The sequence below is a fragment of the Mustela nigripes genome, chromosome 1 (assembly GCF_022355385.1).
Source record: "Mustela nigripes isolate SB6536 chromosome 1, MUSNIG.SB6536, whole genome shotgun sequence".
In the NCBI taxonomy this organism is placed as follows: Eukaryota; Metazoa; Chordata; class Mammalia; order Carnivora; family Mustelidae; genus Mustela; species Mustela nigripes.
In genome coordinates, this window is record NC_081557.1 from 38,419,062 (window position 1) to 38,440,187 (window position 21,126).

At 48.8% G+C, this 21,126-nt stretch overlaps 1 protein-coding gene across 10 annotated transcripts in view; it reads right to left on the reverse strand.

Annotated features, from left to right (window-relative positions):
* TEAD1 (TEA domain transcription factor 1) overlaps window positions 1–21,126 on the reverse strand; it is a 261,228-nt gene that overhangs the window by 167,506 nt on the left and 72,596 nt on the right. For all 10 annotated transcript variants that reach the window (XM_059408043.1, XM_059408047.1, XM_059408049.1 and 7 more), the window contains one exon: window positions 8,330–8,585. In XM_059408043.1, coding sequence (XP_059264026.1) covers window positions 8,330–8,486 — 157 coding nt within the window. In that variant the 5' untranslated portion in view covers window positions 8,487–8,585. The remainder of the gene's footprint in view (window positions 1–8,329; window positions 8,586–21,126) is intronic.

Sequence of the window (21,126 nt, forward strand, 5' to 3'; positions counted from 1 at the left end):
CCAGCCCCCATCTGGTCCTGCAAGGTGCCTCTGGGAAAAGAAAGCTCTACCCCCTTCAAAGTCGAGTCTGGGTTTTCTGTCATCAGACAGGTCCTCACCTCATCACTTTTCTTCCCTGCTCATCAACGGCCTCTCCCCTGCCCAAGGGGAAGTTTTCCTTTAACTGTTCATGTCCTTCAAGATGCCATCTCAAGGCTCTCCTTGTGTGTGGCCAAACCTCTCCAAACACTGGGCCATGGTCATGTTCCATCTTGGTACAGAGGAGACACCAAATGAATAAAGTAGTTTACCGCCTGGACCCAAGCTCTGTAAAGGATTGTTTCAAAGGTGAAGTCTCATTCTCGGCTCATTTCTTTCTTTCACCCACTCTAAAAACGTGCTCCTGGCCTCCTGGCCCCGGGCTGCGGCCCCCTAGCCCTGTAGTCCTCAAGCTGGCCCATCATCCGGCTACCCAGGGAGCTTCAGAATACACAGATTCCCAGCCCCTACTCCCAGAGGTTCTGATTCACATGGTATGAGTCAGTTTTTGTTTTCTTTTCTTTTTCAGCTTCTCAAGTGCTTCAGCTGCTGCTGGTCAGGCTAGGGAACCACCAAGAGGTCTCCCTTTTCCTCACAAAGGTGATCTCTTCAATGCCCCCCTGCTAGAAGCAGCTCATTCAAAATCCATGGCCGCTTCACCGTGACCCACAGTGAGCTTGTGTCCCACAGGCTGTCCCCGCCACCACTCTCACAGCTCCAGGGACCGCTTCTCTGATGGTGAGCCCCCACACAGCCTTGGTGGCCACCCAGTACCCTGAAGCACATGACAAAACTCAACCCTTCATTCCTCCCCTTTCTACAAACCTGCTTCTCCCGTCTGACCTCCCCACACTTCAGCCTCCGGGCCACCCCCGCCACCACCCGAAGCAGAATCCTAACACCATTCAACTCCTCCTTGTCTTTCACAAATCCCATCGGGTTAGCCAGTCCTGTTGGTTCCACATCTGAAACTTGCCCGCCCACATGCTGGTACCTGGTCCGGGCCTCCTCTTCTCCCCACTGGGCTCCTTCAACAGTCATCTAACCTGCCCACACACCTGCAGAGCTGGCTTCAGAAACACAGGCTGAGCCACATCATCTCCCTGGGGAAAATGTCATGGCTTCCCTTTGTCCTCAGAATGAGCACCAGACACCACAGTGTGGCATTCAAGGTCCTCCATGACGCAGAGGTGGACCATGTTTCCAGGCTGGCCCACCATCGCCCTCCTGGATACACTCTCGTTTCTCAGAGCACCAGAGCTGTGCCCTTTGTGCGCCGGAATCCTGGAACCACACCACACACAAACACGCAGCTTCCTGGCAAGAAGAGCCTCGACTTTCCATGGGTTCTCGAAGGGGTCTCTAATCCAAAGTAAATGAAAGACAAACATGAACTGGCCTTTCCCCATTCCAGGTTAGCTCAGAGAAGTCAGCCTCTTATTCCCCTGCACTCTATACTAGAGACCCGTGTGTTCCCCAGTCAGGAATAACCACTCTCTGTGGCCCTACCATTAAGCTCTGGCTATTTCTAGTGAAGAACAATCTTCCGTACCAGTATGTACAGCTGACCCAAACATTGGGTCCACTGTGGTTAGGGGACAGCACAGAGGTTAGGGGCGCTGACTCCCTGCAGAATCAAAAATCCGAGTGTAACTTCTGACTTCCCTCAAACTTAAGTACTAATAAGAGCCTAATGTTGACCGGAAGCCTTACCAATAACAAGCAGTCGATGAATACATATTTTGTATGTTATATGTACTGTATACTGCAATCTTCCAAGAAAGTAAATTAAAATACAGAAAACTATTCATTTTTTAAATCACAAGGAAATACATTTACTGTACTGTACTGTACTGTACGTACACCTGCATAGAAGTGGAACTGCAAAGTTCAAACCCGTGTTGTTCAAGGATCAACTGTAGTTAAATGTATAAACGGGCTTGGTTTTGGACTGTCAGCTCCACCACTTCTTTACTGTGTGACCTTGAGCAATTAACTTGACCTTAGGCCTTAGTTTCCTCAGCTATAAAATGGGGAAATTTGCAGGACCTACACCCTTGGGCTGTCATGAGGAACAAATAAGACAACACATTCTAAAGCAAAAAAAGCCCCCAGTAAGTGGTCACATGGGTCAGCTGTGTGAAAGATTTTACATCTGCAAAGATTCACAATGCACGGTGCAGGCCGGCAGTAAATGACTTCTGAATCCACGTCTTCCTGAATCCCAGGGCTCATCTGCTGCTGTGGGAAAGCTGTTAGAAAGCATAACTTGGTAATACTTCAATGTTCTCTTCCTTTGATTTCTCTTATGACCCATTCTGGAGCCATCCTACATTTTACCCAGATTGTACAAGGGCTCATACCTTGTGCATAAACCTTTGCACGTTCCCCCCCCCCCCCCCCCATTAACCTTCCTGGTCAAAACGCTGATGACGCTGGCTTTGCTTTCTCACAGGAACCAAACTATTTCAAACCCCCATTCTGAGGAGTTCTGAGGAGTCCAGAATTAACCCTCATTCTACTCCTGTGCCTACCGGGCAGAGATCCTTCCTACCTCCTGAACGAACATCTCCCAACACAGGTTAAAAAACCCAGATTTCTTCCTTCTCAATCTAGGAAGACCATTAAATATACAAAATCTTTCTCCTGTTTTTTTCCCAGCTTTTTCCCTTCTTTTCTAGTCAGTGCCTCCAACGGCAGAGGCCCTTTCTTTGTCCTGAGCATTATTCTGATATGCACATATTCAACAAACATTACTGATACCTTTTGTGTCTGACAAGACAGACAGGGTGGGGGCCTTGCCTTATGGGGCTTCTGGTCTGTTCTAAGGGCACAAGTTCTTTGGGTTTCACATTTGCAGCCAACTTGCTTGAAATAATACCCCAAATCACAGGTCAGACAGAAGGAGGAAATCAAAGATGCCACATGATGGCCAGGTGCAGAAAAACAAGTTCACCTCGGGCCCCACGCTTCACTTTTCCAAGTGGCCTGGAGATCCCATAGGGCTTGGATTTTATATTCATGTCCACCTCAGGGCTTCTGGGGCCTCCAGACATAGGCCACCTTCTTGGTCTTGAAAAGGGATGCTCCTCATTTCCCCAAGCGCTTCTCTAAGCCAGGAGGAGCCTGGGGACCAGAGATTTCGGTCTCTGCCCAACTGACCAAAGCTCAATTGTGCCTGCTTGTGTGCACCCATGCTGATGTCCACAGCCACCACCTCACTAAAGGCCCCCCTTCCCTCTTTCGTCAGTGCTTCTAAGAAGTAGGCAGAGGGGCCATTTCAAGTCCAGTGCTCTCCCAGCAGGCAGGGCTGAGGTCGGCAACTGGAGAGGACCGGCCCAGAGACCTCTTCTTTCTTACCCCCCACCCAAACTTATCCAGTCATCATAGCCCTTCTCTCCAGGGCTAAACAGTAGGCCTAGCATCCTGGCAAGAAAGGGCCCATCCCTAGAGCTGTCCCCAGACAAGGACCTTGAAGACATTTGCTCATAAAAGGAGAAAAACACTGCTCAGCAACTGCTCTGACCAGGCAGCCTGTAGGATCCCAGGGCACCAGAATCTTCCAGACAGCTTCCTGGCCACCATCAGGGCCAGCCTTGTGATCTAGGATCCTCCCTGCTGCGTTATTTGAGATGCTTTCTTCCCGCCAGCATTGGGCCAGGTGCCCTGGACACTGGTGGCCAAGAACAGGCTTCAAAAGGCTAAGTGGAAGGTGACCATCTTCAAAGGGCCCTCAGACTTCCCAGAAAGCTCCGGCACACAGCCCTGACCTGAGGTCAGAGCTTCCTGCAAATGAACTTGCGACAGCTCCATGAGGGCAGGGACTGTGTCTGTCTGGTTCACAGGTGTATCCCCTACAGCCCCTAGCAATGGGCTGGAATACAGGCGGTGCTCAATACTGATTAACACTGTCATTAACATAGAATGACCTCCACCAGGGATGGAAGGGAGCAAGGCTTGTGGAAAGAGCCCAGGTTAGGGGGCCAGACTGACCTGGATCTGAACCCATCCAGCTCCTCCATTTATACTCTGAGCTCATGGGCATCCTCATCTACACAGCGGGGATGAGAATACCCACCTCAAAATGTTGTTGGGGGGAAAAAAATGTTGTTGGGAGCAGTGGATGGAAATCCTAGGTAAAGCCTATAGCCCAGGTCACGGCCAAGAGCACTTTCTGCTTCCAGTTCAAAAACACTTTTTACAGCCTGGTCACAGTTTGGACCCAACTGTCCAAACATGGTAGGGGGAATCTCAGAGCACAGTGAGTTTATTTAACTCTTAAAACAATCCCAAGAAGTAGGATCTACTTAAATCCCTCTTGCAGTGGTGGAAAACAGATGCACGAGGACGAAAAGCAACTTGCCCCAAGTCTGGTATCTAGAAGTGGCAGGGCCAAGCCTCCTAGCAATTAATTCCAAAGCCCCAAAATTTTAAGTGCCACATTTTTCTGTCTCTAAAGTCATCAGTCAGGGAATGTTTGCTCCTATCCCTGCCCTGGTGTGATTGTGGGTGATACCTGACCCCACTGCCAGACCAGAATTTTCAGCTGCAAGAGAAAAATGCATCTGGGTATCCCCGCGGTTCAGGGCTTTTGTTTTAAACTAATGGCCTGTTCCTATGAAATTCAATCTCCAGCAAGTTTGCTGATCAAAAACTTTTCTCCCCTCCTGTCCTCCTGCTATCTCCTCTCCAACTACCTATCAGAAAAAGACACACAGCTATGTAAAAATAGGAAAAAGGAAAGGAAAGCACAGAGAGAGAGAGAGAGAGAGAGGGCGCGCGCAAGCTTGCATGCCCTCAGGAACAGAAATCTCACTCACTCTCCTAACTATCCCTCAGGACAGCTGCCCACACAGAAGGGCCCCAGGCAGAAGCAGTCTGTCCACACAGAGGCCAACCATGTCAAGGCTCAGTGTCCCCATGCACCCAAGCAGCAGAGAGAGAGTTAAGCCTCTCTTCCAATGGCCCAGACCGCCTCATAAAGACAGCTTCTCATCTCTTCCTTTCTGTAAGACTGCATCTGCCCTACCACCAAGCACGGAGGAAATGTCATTACCAAAATGAATCAGCGCTGCACCTGACCTTGCTTCTCAACTGGCTCAGGATTCGTGACATCACAACACACTCTACAAATGCTCAGAAATATCGGAAACCCCGACCACCCCCCTCCCAGTCAAAAATGCTTGGGATTTCACTAAAAGGCATTAAATTATTTTGATTTTACCCTACGGAACCTAAAATGCTTTCCGTGTTTCCACTTTCAAAATGCTGAGAAGAAAAAGTATGCTCATTGGACCTCAGGAAACCAACTCCTGGTCTGGTTTGCGTCCTGGTTCATGGACGGCAAGCTGGGGAGCCGGCCGGGAGCCAGCAAACAGAAACTCTCACTGACTCGGGCCCCAAGAAGCAGGGGCTTTCCCATGGGGGCTCCCAAGGCAAACTTCTCCCCCCACCACGGTCACAGACAGGTCATCAGCATCTGGGGCAGTCCTCCCAAGGGCCTAGTCTTCAGCTCCCGAATCCCTGCTAAACACCATGTCTCCCTTCCGGATCAGCAGAAGCAGCACAACTCCTCCACAGGGGTCAATGAGACAGGACTCCATGGGGGCCAATGCTGAGGGCAGCACTCCTCCCCAAGGCAGCTGCTTGAAGATGGCACGGCCTCAAGGGCCCTACAGCAAATTCATTTCCTGCACACTCATACCCCCAATCTGGACCCATGACCCTACAGCTGTAACTCCTAACACTGCTTGCTCTGAAGACCACCCCATTTACAATCAGGTTGGTCATTAACACCCTAAGTCAATGGAATGCTGATTTAAGGGAGAAAAAAAATTCATCTAAAGAACAAGTGCCCTCAGGAAACACTCAGAACCTGACTGTGAGGGGCATTCAAGACATAGTCCCACAGCCAGCACTGCATCATTCAACACACTCATCGCTCTTGCTGAGGTACAAGTCACAAAAACCCCAGCATCCCAAAATGCACGGGTCCCGAGGACCCATGGACGTTAACTACCTGACTCTTTCTTCAGGGGAGAAAAAGGAGATGCACGCCGAGGGTAAGACGATCCACCCTGGGTCAAGAAAGGGCTCAAATCCCGAGCTTCTCAGTGATCTTCCCATATGTAGCCTAGTGCCCCTGACACCCAATGACCAACAAGAGTACATACACACTTATTTCCACAAAAGAAAACTACTTCTGGGATGATGTTACAGGCAGATGGACTAAGCCCACCATGGCTGTGGAAATCAACAGAGAAGAAAATCAGTGGGAGTCGACAAAAATTAACTTTTGCTCTGAATCCCCTTCTCAGCGTGAAACCTCCTTCCTCCAGTGAAAGTACCTTTCCAGGATTCCTGACTTGAGAAACCCCTGACAGGGGTGTCCAACACAGGCCGGTATTTTATTTTATTTTATATATTTTTTTAATTTGAAGTTTTCTTTTTTTTTTTTAATATTTATTTATTTACTTATTTGACAGACATAGATCACAAGTAGGCAGAGAAGCAGGCAGAGAGAGAGGAGGAAGCAGGCTCCCCGCTGAGCAGAGAGCCCAAAGTGTGGCACGATCCCAGGACCCTGGGATCATGACCTGAGCCGAAGGCAGAGGCTTTAACCCACTGAGCCACCCAGGTGCCCCCAGGCTGGTATTTTAGATCACAACTGCTGGGCAAACAAATGGGAGCTGTACCAGGTAGAGAGGTCTGAAGCCAGTTTCACAAGCAGCAGTGAAGTTGGCCCCAAAGAAGGCTCAGAGGTTAAAGTACTTTCCTCTGCCCTTAAAATGGGAGGAGTGGGGGCTGCAGCGGCAGCGTGGGCACAGGTACCTCTTTAGATACAGAGGTTAAGACCTCTCAGGCTAATAACCAGGCTGGGAAAGGGCAGCCCAACAAAGACAGACAGACAGACAGACACACACACACACACACACACACACACGACCAGAGGCCCTGTAACTTTCTGCCCATAGGAGAGTTCATGTCACCCTGAGTCCATGTCACCCATGGACACGAAGAAGCTTCTCTGGCTCCAGAGGATCACACAGGAGCCTAAAACAAACGAAGGCCTGGGCTCTCTCCCCTGCGAGTGTGTGACACTCACAGGCCGCAGACTCAATGCCATGGAAAGTAGCATTTCCCTTGTTTCCATTACGTCATCCACGCTGGAAAAGGGGGGGGGGGGGGGGGACACAGCTGGGAGCAGCTGTACCACCATCTGCTCACTCCTCGCTCCTGGGCTGTGTGTGCTAGCCTGAGCAGCAGCAGCCCCCCTCCGGCCCCGGAGAGAGGAGGCGCGGTATTAAAGGTACAACACCCGATTACAGAAAAGCCTTCCAAATTATTTAGAGATAAATCACTTTCAGAATAAGTTAACAACCTCAGGAAGGTTGCTGAGCCTGTCCTCTTTGAGTTTTGGTTATTTGTTTGCATCTCTTTAGACTCAGCTACAACGTGCCCCATTAGACAAGCAGAACATACAAGCAACCACCTGCCATCTGCTCCCCAAAGGAGGCAGCCAGAGCAGTACAGGTCTGCAGCTGGAAGCGTTCAGGGGAGGAGCAGGGAACATTCAGTCCTGGGACACAGGCACCAGGCCGGTGACCACTGCTTGCTTATGGGCACCCTGAGCCATTCAGCTGACCAGTCCTATCTTCTGGGGCACTCCAGAAGTTCCCTCTAGAGCACTCTGCCAGGCATGCTCTCGGAGAAGGGGAGGCTGGTGAGAGCGCCTGGGGTGTGAACCACTTGGCTGGCCCCTCAACTACAGACAGGCAACAAGGCAGTAAAATAGGAGTCTGGAGGTCTGATCAAGCTACGCACGCATCTCATCTGGCCGACATAGGGCTGTATTTAAAAAGCAAAAGTGCTGGCTTTTAAAAATGAGTGATTCCATATATAAGTATCTGTACTGCTAGCTCTTCCTGGGAGTGAGGGAAAAATGAAGAGATTTGTCAACACGGGCCCCATTTCTACATGGCAGCAGTCACCAGGAGCTACTGAGATGGGGTATGTGCTCTGAAGAATGGGTCCGCATATGCCACTGCAACTAAATCCCTACCTGGACCCTGAGAGCTTTGCTGTCATGCTATTGCGTGTATAGAAGAAGAAAACCTCAGAGAACGATTTCCCAATGGTCCTTTGTTGACTCTTCCGGTTGGTTGAGATTCAGTCCCTTGGATGGCCAACTGAAATTCTACAAAGATCATTCCACCCAATACAACGAATGGATCTCAGAAGGCTAGCTGCCACCATTCCTTATCACAAAAGCACATCATAGGATCTCAAAAGAACATCGGGGACTGCTTACCATACATCTTGCCTTCATCCGATAAGATGATTTTCCTCCTCCCGCAGGGTGGGTAGATAGCCAAGGCTTCCTGAAAGCTCTGCTCAATGTCAGGGCTCCAGACCCCTTCTGCGTCATTGTCGATTGGCTTATCCGCAGAGTCGCTCATTCTTTCCATGTTTTCGGCAGGGCTCTCACTGCCGCTCCAGCTGCTGGGCTCAATTTTGGCGGTTGGATTTTCCAAGCCGAAGCCTGGAGCCTTTTCAAGAAAATAAACCTAAGACAGAAATGAAAAGATAGGGTAAGGAGGAGGTAATGACCAACAACACTGCCCTTCCTCATTCCAGTACCTACTCTTCAGGCTCCAGCTTTGCTTGGACAAGAGCTCCTAGAGGAGAATACAGGGTTTGGGGAGCCAAGTGGCTTTTGTTCTTCACGTACCGCGTCAACCACACGTACAGAAATCCACGGCAGGCAGAAACTGGAACATCTCCACAGGCGTGAGAATGGGGCCCCCCTGGAGTTGCAAGTTCACCGTGAATCCCACAGAAACACTGACCAGATGCCTACAAGCTACCAGGAGCACTTTGCGCGAGGATAATTCCATGTCCACGGCAAAACCAGTTGTTTCTAAGAAAATGAAGCAAAACAAAAAATGTCTGCCTTGCCGTGGCAATGGGCACAATAACTTGAAAATGTCAAATGGCCCAATATTTGTCGATGAGATCACTGAAATGCAAGATGGCGGCAGGCTGCAGGAGGACACAAACACTCGTTCCACTGAAACGGCAACACCAGGTGCCCTGCACCTACTACCAGACAGCATTCCGCAGCAGGGGTCCTCTTCTACATGCTCGCTTCACTTGGCCACTCCCCACTTCTAGACTGTAACCTTGAAGCTGGGACCCAGCTGCCCCCATTTCTACCTTCCCGGTGCAACCGACGACAAGTGGCCGGCGCACTGGCAGAAATGTTCCAGGCCTACATGGGGCCCTCCGTCTGGGAGCCTAACTTGGAATTTCTGATCACATGAAAACCATAGGGAGTCTTTCATTTCTTTTTCTGTAGCCCTGAAGATTACAGAACCGAGAGGAATTTTTCTTAAAGATTTATTCCCCTTAAATTATGCATGTAACCTATGGCCATAATGGGATAAGCTTTCCCAACAAATGTCAAACCGGCACAAACACCAGCACAAACACCAACGTGAAACTGATCTAATCCAGTACCCCCTGCAGTCTGCACACTAACATATCAATATTCCTTTGTTGAAAAAGCATCAGGTCACTGATTCAAAGGCTTCCCCCAAAAGGGAGAAGAAATGCTCCTGGGGATGGATCGAAGATGGGGAGGTTCCGGGCTTGAGTGGGAGAGTGCAGTGTAGCCACCATCCTAGCCTGCTTCCCCGCCTCAAGTCCACCCAACATTACAACAGAGGTGAGTAGGAGAGAGAGAAGCAGATGCCGGAGGCCCTGCCGGGCACCAGGGACTTCTCTCGGCTCCAGAACAGTCACCGGAGAGCAAGCAACCTGTCTTCTCTCCTTCTCTCTCCCAACTACTTCCCTCCCACCTGCACTCCCCCAGCTGCGTCTATCAACAGATCCCAGCTGCGGAAACTCGGGGGCCCAAGAACATTACACGTTTAATGGTGTAACTAGTGGGTGCTTTTGGCTCCGTACCCTGACAGCTTTTTGGACCTAGCAGCACCTGGATAAAAGGAACCTTCGGGTTGTCTGCCTTTTAAATGCTGCCACAGATCCATCATTCAAAGAACTTGTCAGCAAAATATTTACTACTCCTTACCAACACATGTACATTAACACAGGACTCTACAAACTGCCAAACGTTGAGAGGTATCAATTATGCCACAAGAAAGGGTTTTGGGATTGACCTGCCCATGAACTCCACCAAGCCTCCAGTGTGGGTCTTTTCAGTTCTCAAATTATTATTGGGGTTGGGGAGGGGGGGGCAGATTTAGCAGCCTCCTAAAAATTCAAGGTGAACTGTACTATTCTACCCTATAGTCTGTTCTGCCTCCAAAGCAGTTTCTTGGAGAAAATATGAGAGGATGAGCAAATGCTTTGAGGCAGTGGGTAATCCATCTTCTGCCTCCCTACCTGACCCAAATACAGAACAAAACAACACAAATGGCCCCCATGGAAGCCCAGGCCTGTCCCTGAGCTCTGGGAGGCTCTCAGCAGTATGAACTCACTGCAGGGAGTCACACTGTAGGATGAACAGTGATGTGCCCAGCATGCAACCATGACAGCAGAGGGACACAGTCCTGGGCAATGAAGGCCAGCTGAGGAATGGTGGGATCTCTATTTGCCTAAGAACACTCCCACGGAAGGAAGATCCTCAGTCCCCAGGCCAGAACACACCAGCAACCCCTGACCCTATGCTTGACATGCCTTCTTCCTCTCCCATCAGTTGGTCATACGGTCTATGCTGGAACATGACCAGCGGCAAGGAACCCGCCACCTCCCCAGCACCATCTCCCTCGTACCGGCATGCTTTAATCCTTCTGTCTAGGAGGCTAACACCCACGTCCCGGTTAACTTCCAACTATCCATCCCTTGAAAGTCTATCCATCCCTTGTGGGAGCAAATCCAACCCCCAAACACCCATTCAGGTATGACAGGAACAGCCCCGGATTGTGATCCAGACTAGAGAGAAGTCACATCATTTCTCTGCCCAGCGCTCATAAATGCATCCCAGTTGATCCACAACCCTCCATAAAGGACACTCAGAGAGGGACCTAGGATCTATAAAACCTCCAAGCTCCTCAGTGCTGTTCCTGAAATTCCTCTCTTGTGCAACTGTCTTAGGAGCTAAAAACCCGAGTTTATATTTATTCCCATTAAATTCCATTACTTTTACCCTTGGGCCTTGACTCCAAGCTAGTAAGATCTTTCTGAATCATTAACTGCCAAGCTTAGTATCTCCAGACATTGAACAACCACTGAGAGTTGCCACGGAGGAGGGTGTAAACCCATTCTAGAGAAGTTCCAGAAAAGATTCTAACTCAACATATGGAAAAATGTCCAGCTAGCTGAACTTCCACAAGGGGTGCTGTGCCTTCATGACAGACACTCTAGAGTCCTGCAAACAACCCTTTCAAATTACTCTACAGCTAAAAATCACTAGTCCTTGGTTAGGGAATGCAGTATTAGTGAGCATTAACTTATTCATCCTTTTTATTTTTTTAAAGATTTTATTTATTTGAGAGTGGGGGAGTGTGTGTGTGTGTGTGTGTGTGAGAGAGAGAGAGAGAGAGCAAGAGAGCACAAGAAGGGTGAGGGGCAGAGGGAGAAGCAGGATCTCTGCTAAGCTGGGAGTCCGATGCAGGGCTTGATCCCAAGACTCTGAAATCATGACCAGATCTGAAGGCAGATGCCCAACTGACTGAGCCACCCGAGTGCCACTGGATCCATCCATCTCAGTAAGTATAGGCACTGTTGTAAACACGCTCATGTTTTTATTCATTTCCTGCAAAGGGGAGAACTCTGTGTCCAGGCTCTTGCAAGCTGGTCAGCTGGAGCCCAGCAGGATGGGATTATCAACTGTGGACAAGGGCCAACACAGAGCCCCAGACGCTGCCACACACATAATCCTCAGAGTCACACATGCCCTCGGTTTTACAACCCAATTGTAAGATGAGGTCCTGTATGGGCAGAGAGTTTCCGATCACAAGGCTGGGGCTGGCTGAGAAATGCTCCCCATACTAGATACCAAAATAACCATTCTGGCACTCATTCTATCCCTTTCAGCCCAGTTCAAAATCCACCTCATCCTGGAAACATGTACCCAGTGACTCTCAGAGTAAAGGCCACACATTAGGAATATCCTAAACACATGTGTAATGGGTAAATTACCACCCAATCTACCAGGCTTCAGAACGTAGAGAGCAACAAGCACCTGCTTGTTACCAATAATAAGGGCTAACTGAACAAGGCGGGCACAGAACATCTGTGCAGAGCTAAGGTCCATACCTCCTCATACATCCTATGAGCAAGGGAGTCAACTTACACTTGATGCAGTGCATGAAGAAGAAACAGAGTATTGGGGGCAGTGAACATAGCATGTGGTGTCAAGACTCAACTTGACTTGGCTTCCAAACCCGGCTCACTCACCACCCTTGACACCCAGGCTAAATTAGGGAATCTCACAGAAGCTTAGGTTTTAACTTATAGAGGGAGATAAACTCAATTCGATTCCAACACAGGAAAGTCACTAAGGGATAGAGGGACTCTCCCCTCACAGGACTGCCACAGAGATCCAACAAGATATACTGTGTATCATTAGTCCCTGGGTGTTTCCGTTTCCATCATTAATGCATTTCCAAAGGCTCATTTTTCCCCTAAAATCCTCCTTTGCTACACTATAATAAATTCCAGAAAGAAATGTTACCAGTGACCCAAACATTCCTAACTGCCCTCACAGCTAGACTCCCTAAATGGATCACTCTTTCACAATTACCCACTGACACCTGAAGAGAGGTGATGTGATTACAGAGAAATGACATATGTGTATTTGTCCAATACGCACTTGGATATAAAAGTCTGGGGGAAGAAGGGGCCGAGACAGTCCAACGTAGGTGCTTCTGACACCAACTCCATGCAAGGGATGTACTCACAAGGGGTTTGACACAGGGCACAGGAATCTGCTGCTCCCTTCAACTTAATTCCTGTGGGTCTCTCATAATGTAAGCATCTCACCCACTTATAGGTGATTTAAGAGCTCTCAAATAAAAGGGTGAGCTTTAACTAACCTCATGATTAATGAAACGCCACTGAACATGAGGGTCACAAAAAATCCATACAGATTCTTTTAGCCAATGTCTCACAGTCTATGAGACATTCAGAAAAGGGCTGGACTAGGCATTAGGACTCTGTCTCTACCTGAGTAGCCCAGGACCACACAACACTTATAGACTCCTACGTGCCTCAGTTTCCATCATTAACACTGAAGGAGGCCAACTAAGTCATTCATCGTCACCTTGCTTTCCCATACACTCTACCTACAATAAAGCTTAGTAAGGTGATTTGTTACTGCACCCCATCTGTACCCCAATCTCATTGAAGGCAAGGACCACAGCATCCCCAGTGCTGGCAGAGTCCCTGGAACCATATTCGGTGAAAGAACAAACCAACAACCAGATGACCTGAACGTTCTCTGACATCGATGCGCATGAACTTACCACCCAAGCTTCCCCTGAGAAGGGCAAGCGTTTCAGCCCCTTTCCCATCCCTCGCCCTGACTCTGGTCAAGGTTCTAATGAGAAGATCCCCAAAGAAGATTACCAAATTAGAAAGACGTAAGCGGACAGACATAAGCCTGGCAGAGTTTGAATAACCAAGCGCTGGCTATCTAATCCAATTTTTTAATTTAGTAATCACAATTACAACCAACAGTCTTTCTGTGTTAAAGACACAATTATGGGGGCACCTGGGTGGCTCAATCGGCTAATCAAGTCGACTCTTGCTTTCAGTTCGGTTCATGATCTAGGGGTCATGGCATTGAGCCCTGTGTCAGGCTCCTCACTCGGCCAGGAGTCTGCTGGAGATTCCCTCTCTCTCTCTCTCTCTCCCCCTCTGCCTTCCCCACCCCATGCGCCACGCATACATGCTCACACGCTCTCTCTCTCTCTCAAATAAATCTTTTAAAGAAAAAGACATAAACATGGTTTGGGCACTCTAGGAGCTAAGTTTCTACTTCGACAAACATACATTATTTTGAATGGAATGGTAATTTTTGAGATACAATATTTTGTCTTCTTTTTTCTAGTGGCCCCTAGATAAAACAGCATCAGAAGATGACAGCTGTAAGAAAAGCTGTACGCAGGCTATAAGGGAAGCAAAGTGGTCAGGGTATGAAGGCCAGAAGCCAAAGTGGTGGCCAAGGAAGAAATGTGAAGAGGCAAAAAATGGTAACAAAGCAAATTTGAGGGAGCAGGTGAATGAATAAGGCAACATAGGTCATGACACTAAACGGAAAGCTAAGGAAGGTTTCTGCAAGCTCAGAAGAATGTGGACATAGCAACAGTATGAGCCATTTAAAGAAACAATCACATGGTTGAAACAGTATTTGTAGTAGACAACTCAACCACACATTTGATGGCTCTAAGGTCACTCTGATCTTAATGAAAGCCAAACTTTTCTTGTAAGAAAAAAGCTGCCCTCCAATAAAAACACTAGGGCAACGATCATTTACTTCCAAAGTGAACTAGTACATCAAATCCATATTCAACCTTCTCCAAATAAACCATGTTTCCAGCATAAAGCCGGAAGCTTTCACGGAAAGCATCTTTAATCATTGCACCACTCCCACTGGGTATTTTTTCTACCTTATGAGGTAAACACCTAAATAAGTTGCCAAAGTCATATACTAACCAAAATTTGAATCCAGGAGTCATTTTTTGTCAGCTAGAATGCACCATCCATGGGATCAGCAGACTCAAATACACTCTCACTGGACAGTGAGCTGGAGGCTGGATTTCAAAGGGAGAGAATGTAGGCAGCGCTGAACTTCAGCTCAATCTACAACTGACACCCTCAAGCACAGTCTAATTAATTCCTAATGAATAGTGAGGATACTGACTCACCTCCCTGGGTAGTTGGGAGGAATGTCAGGCACTAATGATGGTTCATTGCTTTTGCATATGTAAAGTGGGACAAGTTACTAGTTCCCTATCATTTCAGACACGAGCCAAACCTGCCTACGACCGGCCTGAGAAATACAGGACCGACTGCCTGGATTTGGGAGGCAGCCTCCAGAGAAATGGGACTGCAGAATGTAAGGCACAGTCAGCGCAGAATGTTCAGGGAACGCCAACACTGAGAACTGAGGCCACGTCTGCCATCAAGCTAGTAGCAGTCAGTGAGCCTTGGTGTCATAAATTCCAACTGCCAACAGGTTCTAATTTCAGCAGGAAGGAGTGGATAATTACTCCTTCTCATTTTCCAAAATCAATTCCATATCAACAGGATCCAACCACAAGCCAACCCCTCATCACCAAGACCCGGGTGCTGAGCACCCCGTGAGAGGACTTTGGCATTACCCTCCTGAGATTCCCTGATGAATACTCCTGCTCCATCAGCACTAAGAACTTGCCCAGGTGACAGTTCAAGAAAGGCTCTGACTTGGGGCGCCTGCGTGGCTTAGTGGGTTAAGGCCTCTGCCTTCGGCTCAAGTCACGATCCCAGGGTCCTGGGATCGAGCCCCACATCCGGCTCTCTGCTCAGCGGTGAGCCTGCTTCCTCCTCTCTCTCTGCCTGCCTCTCTGCCTACTTGTGATCTCTCTCTGTCAAATAAATAAATAAAAATCCTTTAAAAAAAAAAGGGGGGCTCTGACTGATTTCATGCTACGCAGCTCTGTATTACCAGTCTTTAGGGGAATCACCTTCCCCACCCCCTTAAGGAATCTGTTAGCCACTCAGAACAGAAATCTCTGCCTCTTCTTTCTGCCACCATCACTGCAAGTCAAGGTAATAATCACTGCTCTCTTTCATCGGGAAGACACCTGCCAAAGAACTAGGCCATAGACTCAGGTCCAGACAGGCTATCCAATCTGACCATTCCCAAGTGAAGACTGATACCCAGACAGTGCACTCATCCAAGAAGCTTGAGCTGGAAGTCATGACCTGCAGTCACAGACCCCCGGGAGGCAGACCACTGAACACATTTCAAAGCCAGAAAGAGAAGTTTCTTTCCAGCTCTAAAAGAAAAAGAAATGCCACAAGAGTTGGCGTTAAGTAGCTCTCAGGCGGCTCAAATGGAAAACCTGCAGGATCTTTTTTAGGATAACAGTCAAAGAAAAGCCCAAAACTAACCCCCCTCAATTCTAGCAGGTCTATAGAGTGAACCTATATTTAAGACAGACTCCCCAATCATAATGCTTATTCAAAACAAAGAAAACAAACACCATGAAAAGAATACTCCTTAATCACTAAGTCATGGATAATGTTACTTTCTTAGTCAGTGAGGTTCACCATCAGATTATTGTGATGCCTTCTCATTTTCGCTGACAATGAGTACAAATTTAAAAACCAAGAGTAGAGAGTTTGTATTTGCAAAGATACCAACACAACAGATAAATACAAACACTACACTTGGCCAAACCCTACAACAAACATTTCAAAAGGGTCCGTCTCAATCCCCTGCCGAAGAAGAGTGCCTACAAAGGAGCCTCATACAGTCAGAGTGCTGTATGGGTGGCAAGTCTGTAGGTCATGACTGGGGTGTCATCCTTCATCCCTCTGTTACAAAGCTTGTTGCCAGCCAACATAATGATATGTTAGTTCAGGGCTAACACCGAGTCCCAACAGCTGACCTGTCCAGATGTAGTTCCTCTGGCTGATCTGGAGGTCGGATTCTATGGCATCAGAAACAGTCCTCCCTAGTCCACACCCAGAAATGGTCCCAAGCCACCTTCTCTAGCTCCTGTGACTTAGGGTGCTTCCCTCACACTGGCCATGCTTGCGTCTACCCTGGACTACTGACACAGCATGCAGGGGACAGAAGCACTAGGTAAATCTATAGCTCACTTCAGACTGGGTCATCAGTCAATCAACAAGGGCAACCGAAGCAAGCTGGCATTTCAAAGTGCTGAACTGGGAAGTCCAAGCTCTGCTCCAGTTTTCTGACTGGGAACACTGGCATTTAAATGCTGTCTTTCGACCCAACAGACCCACATGAATCTCGTGGGCACTGGCATTAGAAGATCCACAATCAGGGTGGCTCTGATGGTTCGGCACCTGACTCCTGATTTCAGCTCAGATCATGAGCTCCGGGTCATGAGATCGAGCCTCAGCAGGGAGCCTGCCTGAGATTCCCTCTCCATCTTCCTCTGCCTCCCCCCACCCCTCGAGCACTCCCTCTCTCTCCCCTGAAGTAAAGAAATAAAATCTTAAAAAAAAAAAAAAAAAAAAAAAGTGGAGGAAAAGAAGAACCACCACCAAAATCTAGGCTCCGATGTGTCCAGGAGGGAAAAAAAACTACTCTTTCCTGTCACCTTGGGGTAACCAAGGACATAATTTATCACAGTGCATTTTGTTCCTTTTCAGCCTCTCAGCCACCAAACATCAGGATAGTGCTTTTTTGGGTCTGGCCATTTTTAAGGTATCCAAGCACAGAGATCCTCATCACAAATCACACATGAGTATCTCCACCCCCAAAACATGATCTTAAACCTCCCTGCAAGCTAGGACCTCGGACAGTGGCAGGTGGTATCAGGAGACTGGATGAAAGGGAGCATCACAGCAGCGGCCACAACTAATCCTTCTGATTCCACAGTAACCTCAGAGGAAAAGTTTATTCCAGAGCCCTCGATAATTCACTTTTTCTGAATTATGCTTTTATGCGATGCCATCGGCATACAAGGAAACATCCCCTGAATTAGTCACTGGATTTACTCCAGGACTTTGAAAATGGCCTTCGTCATATATCAGATTGCTCTTTACAAAGATCCCAAAGAAAGTTTGATAACAAGACAACGTTATGTGTTTTTGTTTTTTGTTTTTTGGTTTTTGGTTTTTTTTAACCTGTGGTCAACCGACTAGGCCCTGGCTTTACTCACTGGCCACCAAGTGCTCTAAGCCACACTGTCAGGCCCCGCGGAGAAAGCAAGGAGGTTATTTTCAACAAATTTGGCTTTATTCCCAAATCCGCGTTAGATCCCTACCTCCACCTCCACCCCCTTCTTCTCTCCTGAGGTTTCCTACTTTTCATTTATGCTATTTTACAGCCTTGCAAGCTGCCTTAAATTTATTCTGAAACAAAAGAGGGAAACTGGGGTACCTGGATGGCTCAGTGGATTAAACCTCTGCCTTTGGCTGCTCAGGACCTGATCTCAGGGTCCTGGGACCGAGCCCCACATCCGGCTCTCTGCTCAGCAGGGAGCCTGCCTTCTCCGCTCTCTCTGCCTGTCCCCCTGCCTACTTGTGATCTCTCTCTGTCAAATAAATAAAATCTTAAAAAAAAAAAAAAAAAAAAGAGGGAAACCATTTCTGTTTTCTCATCATCCACTCCCATCCGCCACCATGTGCTAGGCACTAGAGAAATGGAGAGAAATAAGTATGTGGTCCTCCCTGCCCTTAAGGAGCAGCCTACAGGTGGGGAGACAGATCACACGGGCCGGGCCACCCCACACCACAAAAATAGCCCAGGGCTGTTTCACACCGTGGCCGACACGCACACACCAGCAACACACGGAGCGTGCCCACAGCTCCTGAAGGTGTGTGTGCAACTATCTGGGGGCAGGAAGGACGAAGGACAGATAATTTTATAAATCTGAAATCAGAATGTTTTCATCAAAAGCACTTTCAGCATGGTCCAAGGCCAGAGCAGTCCTCTAGATAAAGTCACGCATGACGACAGGACAGGACCCTAAGCATTCCAACTTCAGAGACAGGTTTTAGAGATGGTGTAGACGGGCTGCTTTCTTACACAGGCCAGAGCCACCGGACGAACTCCACTCAGCGCCCTGTCGCCCAGCTCCTCAATTACTGTTCATTGACCTTTGACCTCAAGCACCCACCCTTATTCCCCTGGTCCCCAAAGATGGCTGCATGCTGATGGCACAGTCAGCCCCAACCCGGCACGGAAACTGGACCCCTGTGCTCTCATGGAGACACAAAAAAGTCTAAGAACTGCCCACAAGTTAACCCAGGCCAACAGCGACACGTGCAAGCGTGTAAGCTGACCCAGAACAGACCCTGCTTGTTCCCGAATATCCACTTGTTTCCAGTGTTATGGCTGTCATGGAGTCCTGACTCTTCAGAAATGCAACATGCCATTTAATGAAGACACAGCGACAGAGCAGTTGCAAAACAGGTCTTCCATTGGGAGGGATGCAAATTCAGAGACAAATAAGAGCCTCTCACCCTAGCCCCCAGCCCACTCCTCCAAATTTATACCCAGTTCAACTTCAGGGAGAGCATGCATCTCAGCACTTTGGCTAGGAACTGGCCAGGGTAAGAGAGTATTGTTTCCCCCTTTAGACAATGAGCCATTCCTGCCCAAATAAATACACACATAAACAAACATATGAGCACCTACTATGTACACAGCATCAGCTCTAAGCAGGCCACAAACACTTGGGAGGCACACAGTGAGGCAAGACCCCTAGCCAAAGAGAAGAACCTTCGGGAAGGCTGAGGTACCCACTTCGGGAATCAGGCCTCTCTGTGCCTTCACTTCGGCAGGGCCTAGAGTGCTCTGGAGGAGGGCAGACCACCAGACTCCTCTCTCGCCCTCCCACTGCACCAGCAAAGAGTCCCAGTATCAAGAAAGAAAGGCAAAAGGCCACAACTTGATTCCATTGACATTTCCACAGCTCTCCAACACACACACACACACACACACACACACACACACACACACAGGGAGCCTCTTCAGAGGGGTCTCCAACACAATCTGCTAACCTCAGGAGAAGAACAAGGAAAGCCAAACCTTCAATCCATCTCTCACTCATCCAACTGGAATCCATGCTGATTCCCCCTGTGGAATCCCACCGATGCGCTCGCTCTTGCCCGGGCTCTCCCTTTGTGGATTTTCCTGGTGTTGATTCCCCATTAGTTCTACTGACTTGACTCTACATGTAGGATTCAACTTGAAGGCCAAACAGGCCCAAAAGGACACCAAACAACCCCAAACCCACACACTAGACACACTTGGCAGTGACACCTTCAAAGCCGCTTCTCTGCACTGAGGATCCTTCCCTGAAAGCATTCATGGAAAACCAAAAAGGATTTCCGAGGTCCTGGGTATGGAGACCCAATTCATATAGTGCCCTTGGAGAGATTCTGCTACTCAGGGAACCTGGCTGGAGCAGCACCCAGGCTCCACCCAGCCCTTCCGATGCAACTCAATCCCGAGAATGTCCACTTGACCCCCAATCCCTCAGCCGCATGCCCTTCCATGCCTCTCCATGCCCCTCCACCCCTAAGGACTCTACTCCTGGCTCCCAGGTGGGACCTTCCACCCTTCTCAGAGCTGGGCAGTCGCCAGTGTCCCCACACCACCACCACACCCCACAACCAAGTCCTGCCCAGTTCCCAGCTCTGGATGGAGGCTGGGTGACATGGGTAGCCTCTTGAAAGTATCCCAGCTCTGATGCTAAAAGTGTGAATCAGAGTCCCCAGGAGAGGTATTTTTGGCAAGTCTCCCTAGTGCTCTTCTTTGGCCAGAAGAGTCTTCCTAAAATGCAATTATGACTTTTATCATCTGCTCCTTAAAATCTTCCAGCAGATCCCCACCCACTACAGGACCCAACTGGCTGCCAGGGGCACCCATGGCCTTGACCACCTAATTGCAGCCTGTTAGACGCCTGTCCAGTCCCCTGCATGCCAACCACATGACCACTCCACGGCACCCAGACACAGCAGGCTGCCTGCTTCACCCTTCAGCCGCCTGGGTCCCTCTGCTCAGATGCTCCCCTCGTCAGCCGCTCTGCCCAACAAATACCTATCTGTCCTTTCAAGACCAACACCACCAACCTCTCTCTGGGAAGCCTGAGCAGCTTCCTCCACCCAGAGATGTCACTTCCGTGTCCCCGCAGCACCTCAAACAAACTTCCAACACCACACGTGCATGCCTCACCATTGAGTCCTCATAAGAAACAGTCTCCCAGCTTGTCAGTAAGTTCCCTAGCAGTCCTAGAACATCCCTCAATACCAGACAAGTTGCTGGAACTTCAAAAAGTGTTTGCTACCTGTTCTCCTTTGCGGGTATCCCTACAGCTTCAGGGACTATGCCCTAAATCGGCAGAGCCTATATGGCAAAGCCATGAAGTGTGTGTGTGTGTGTGTGTGTGTGTA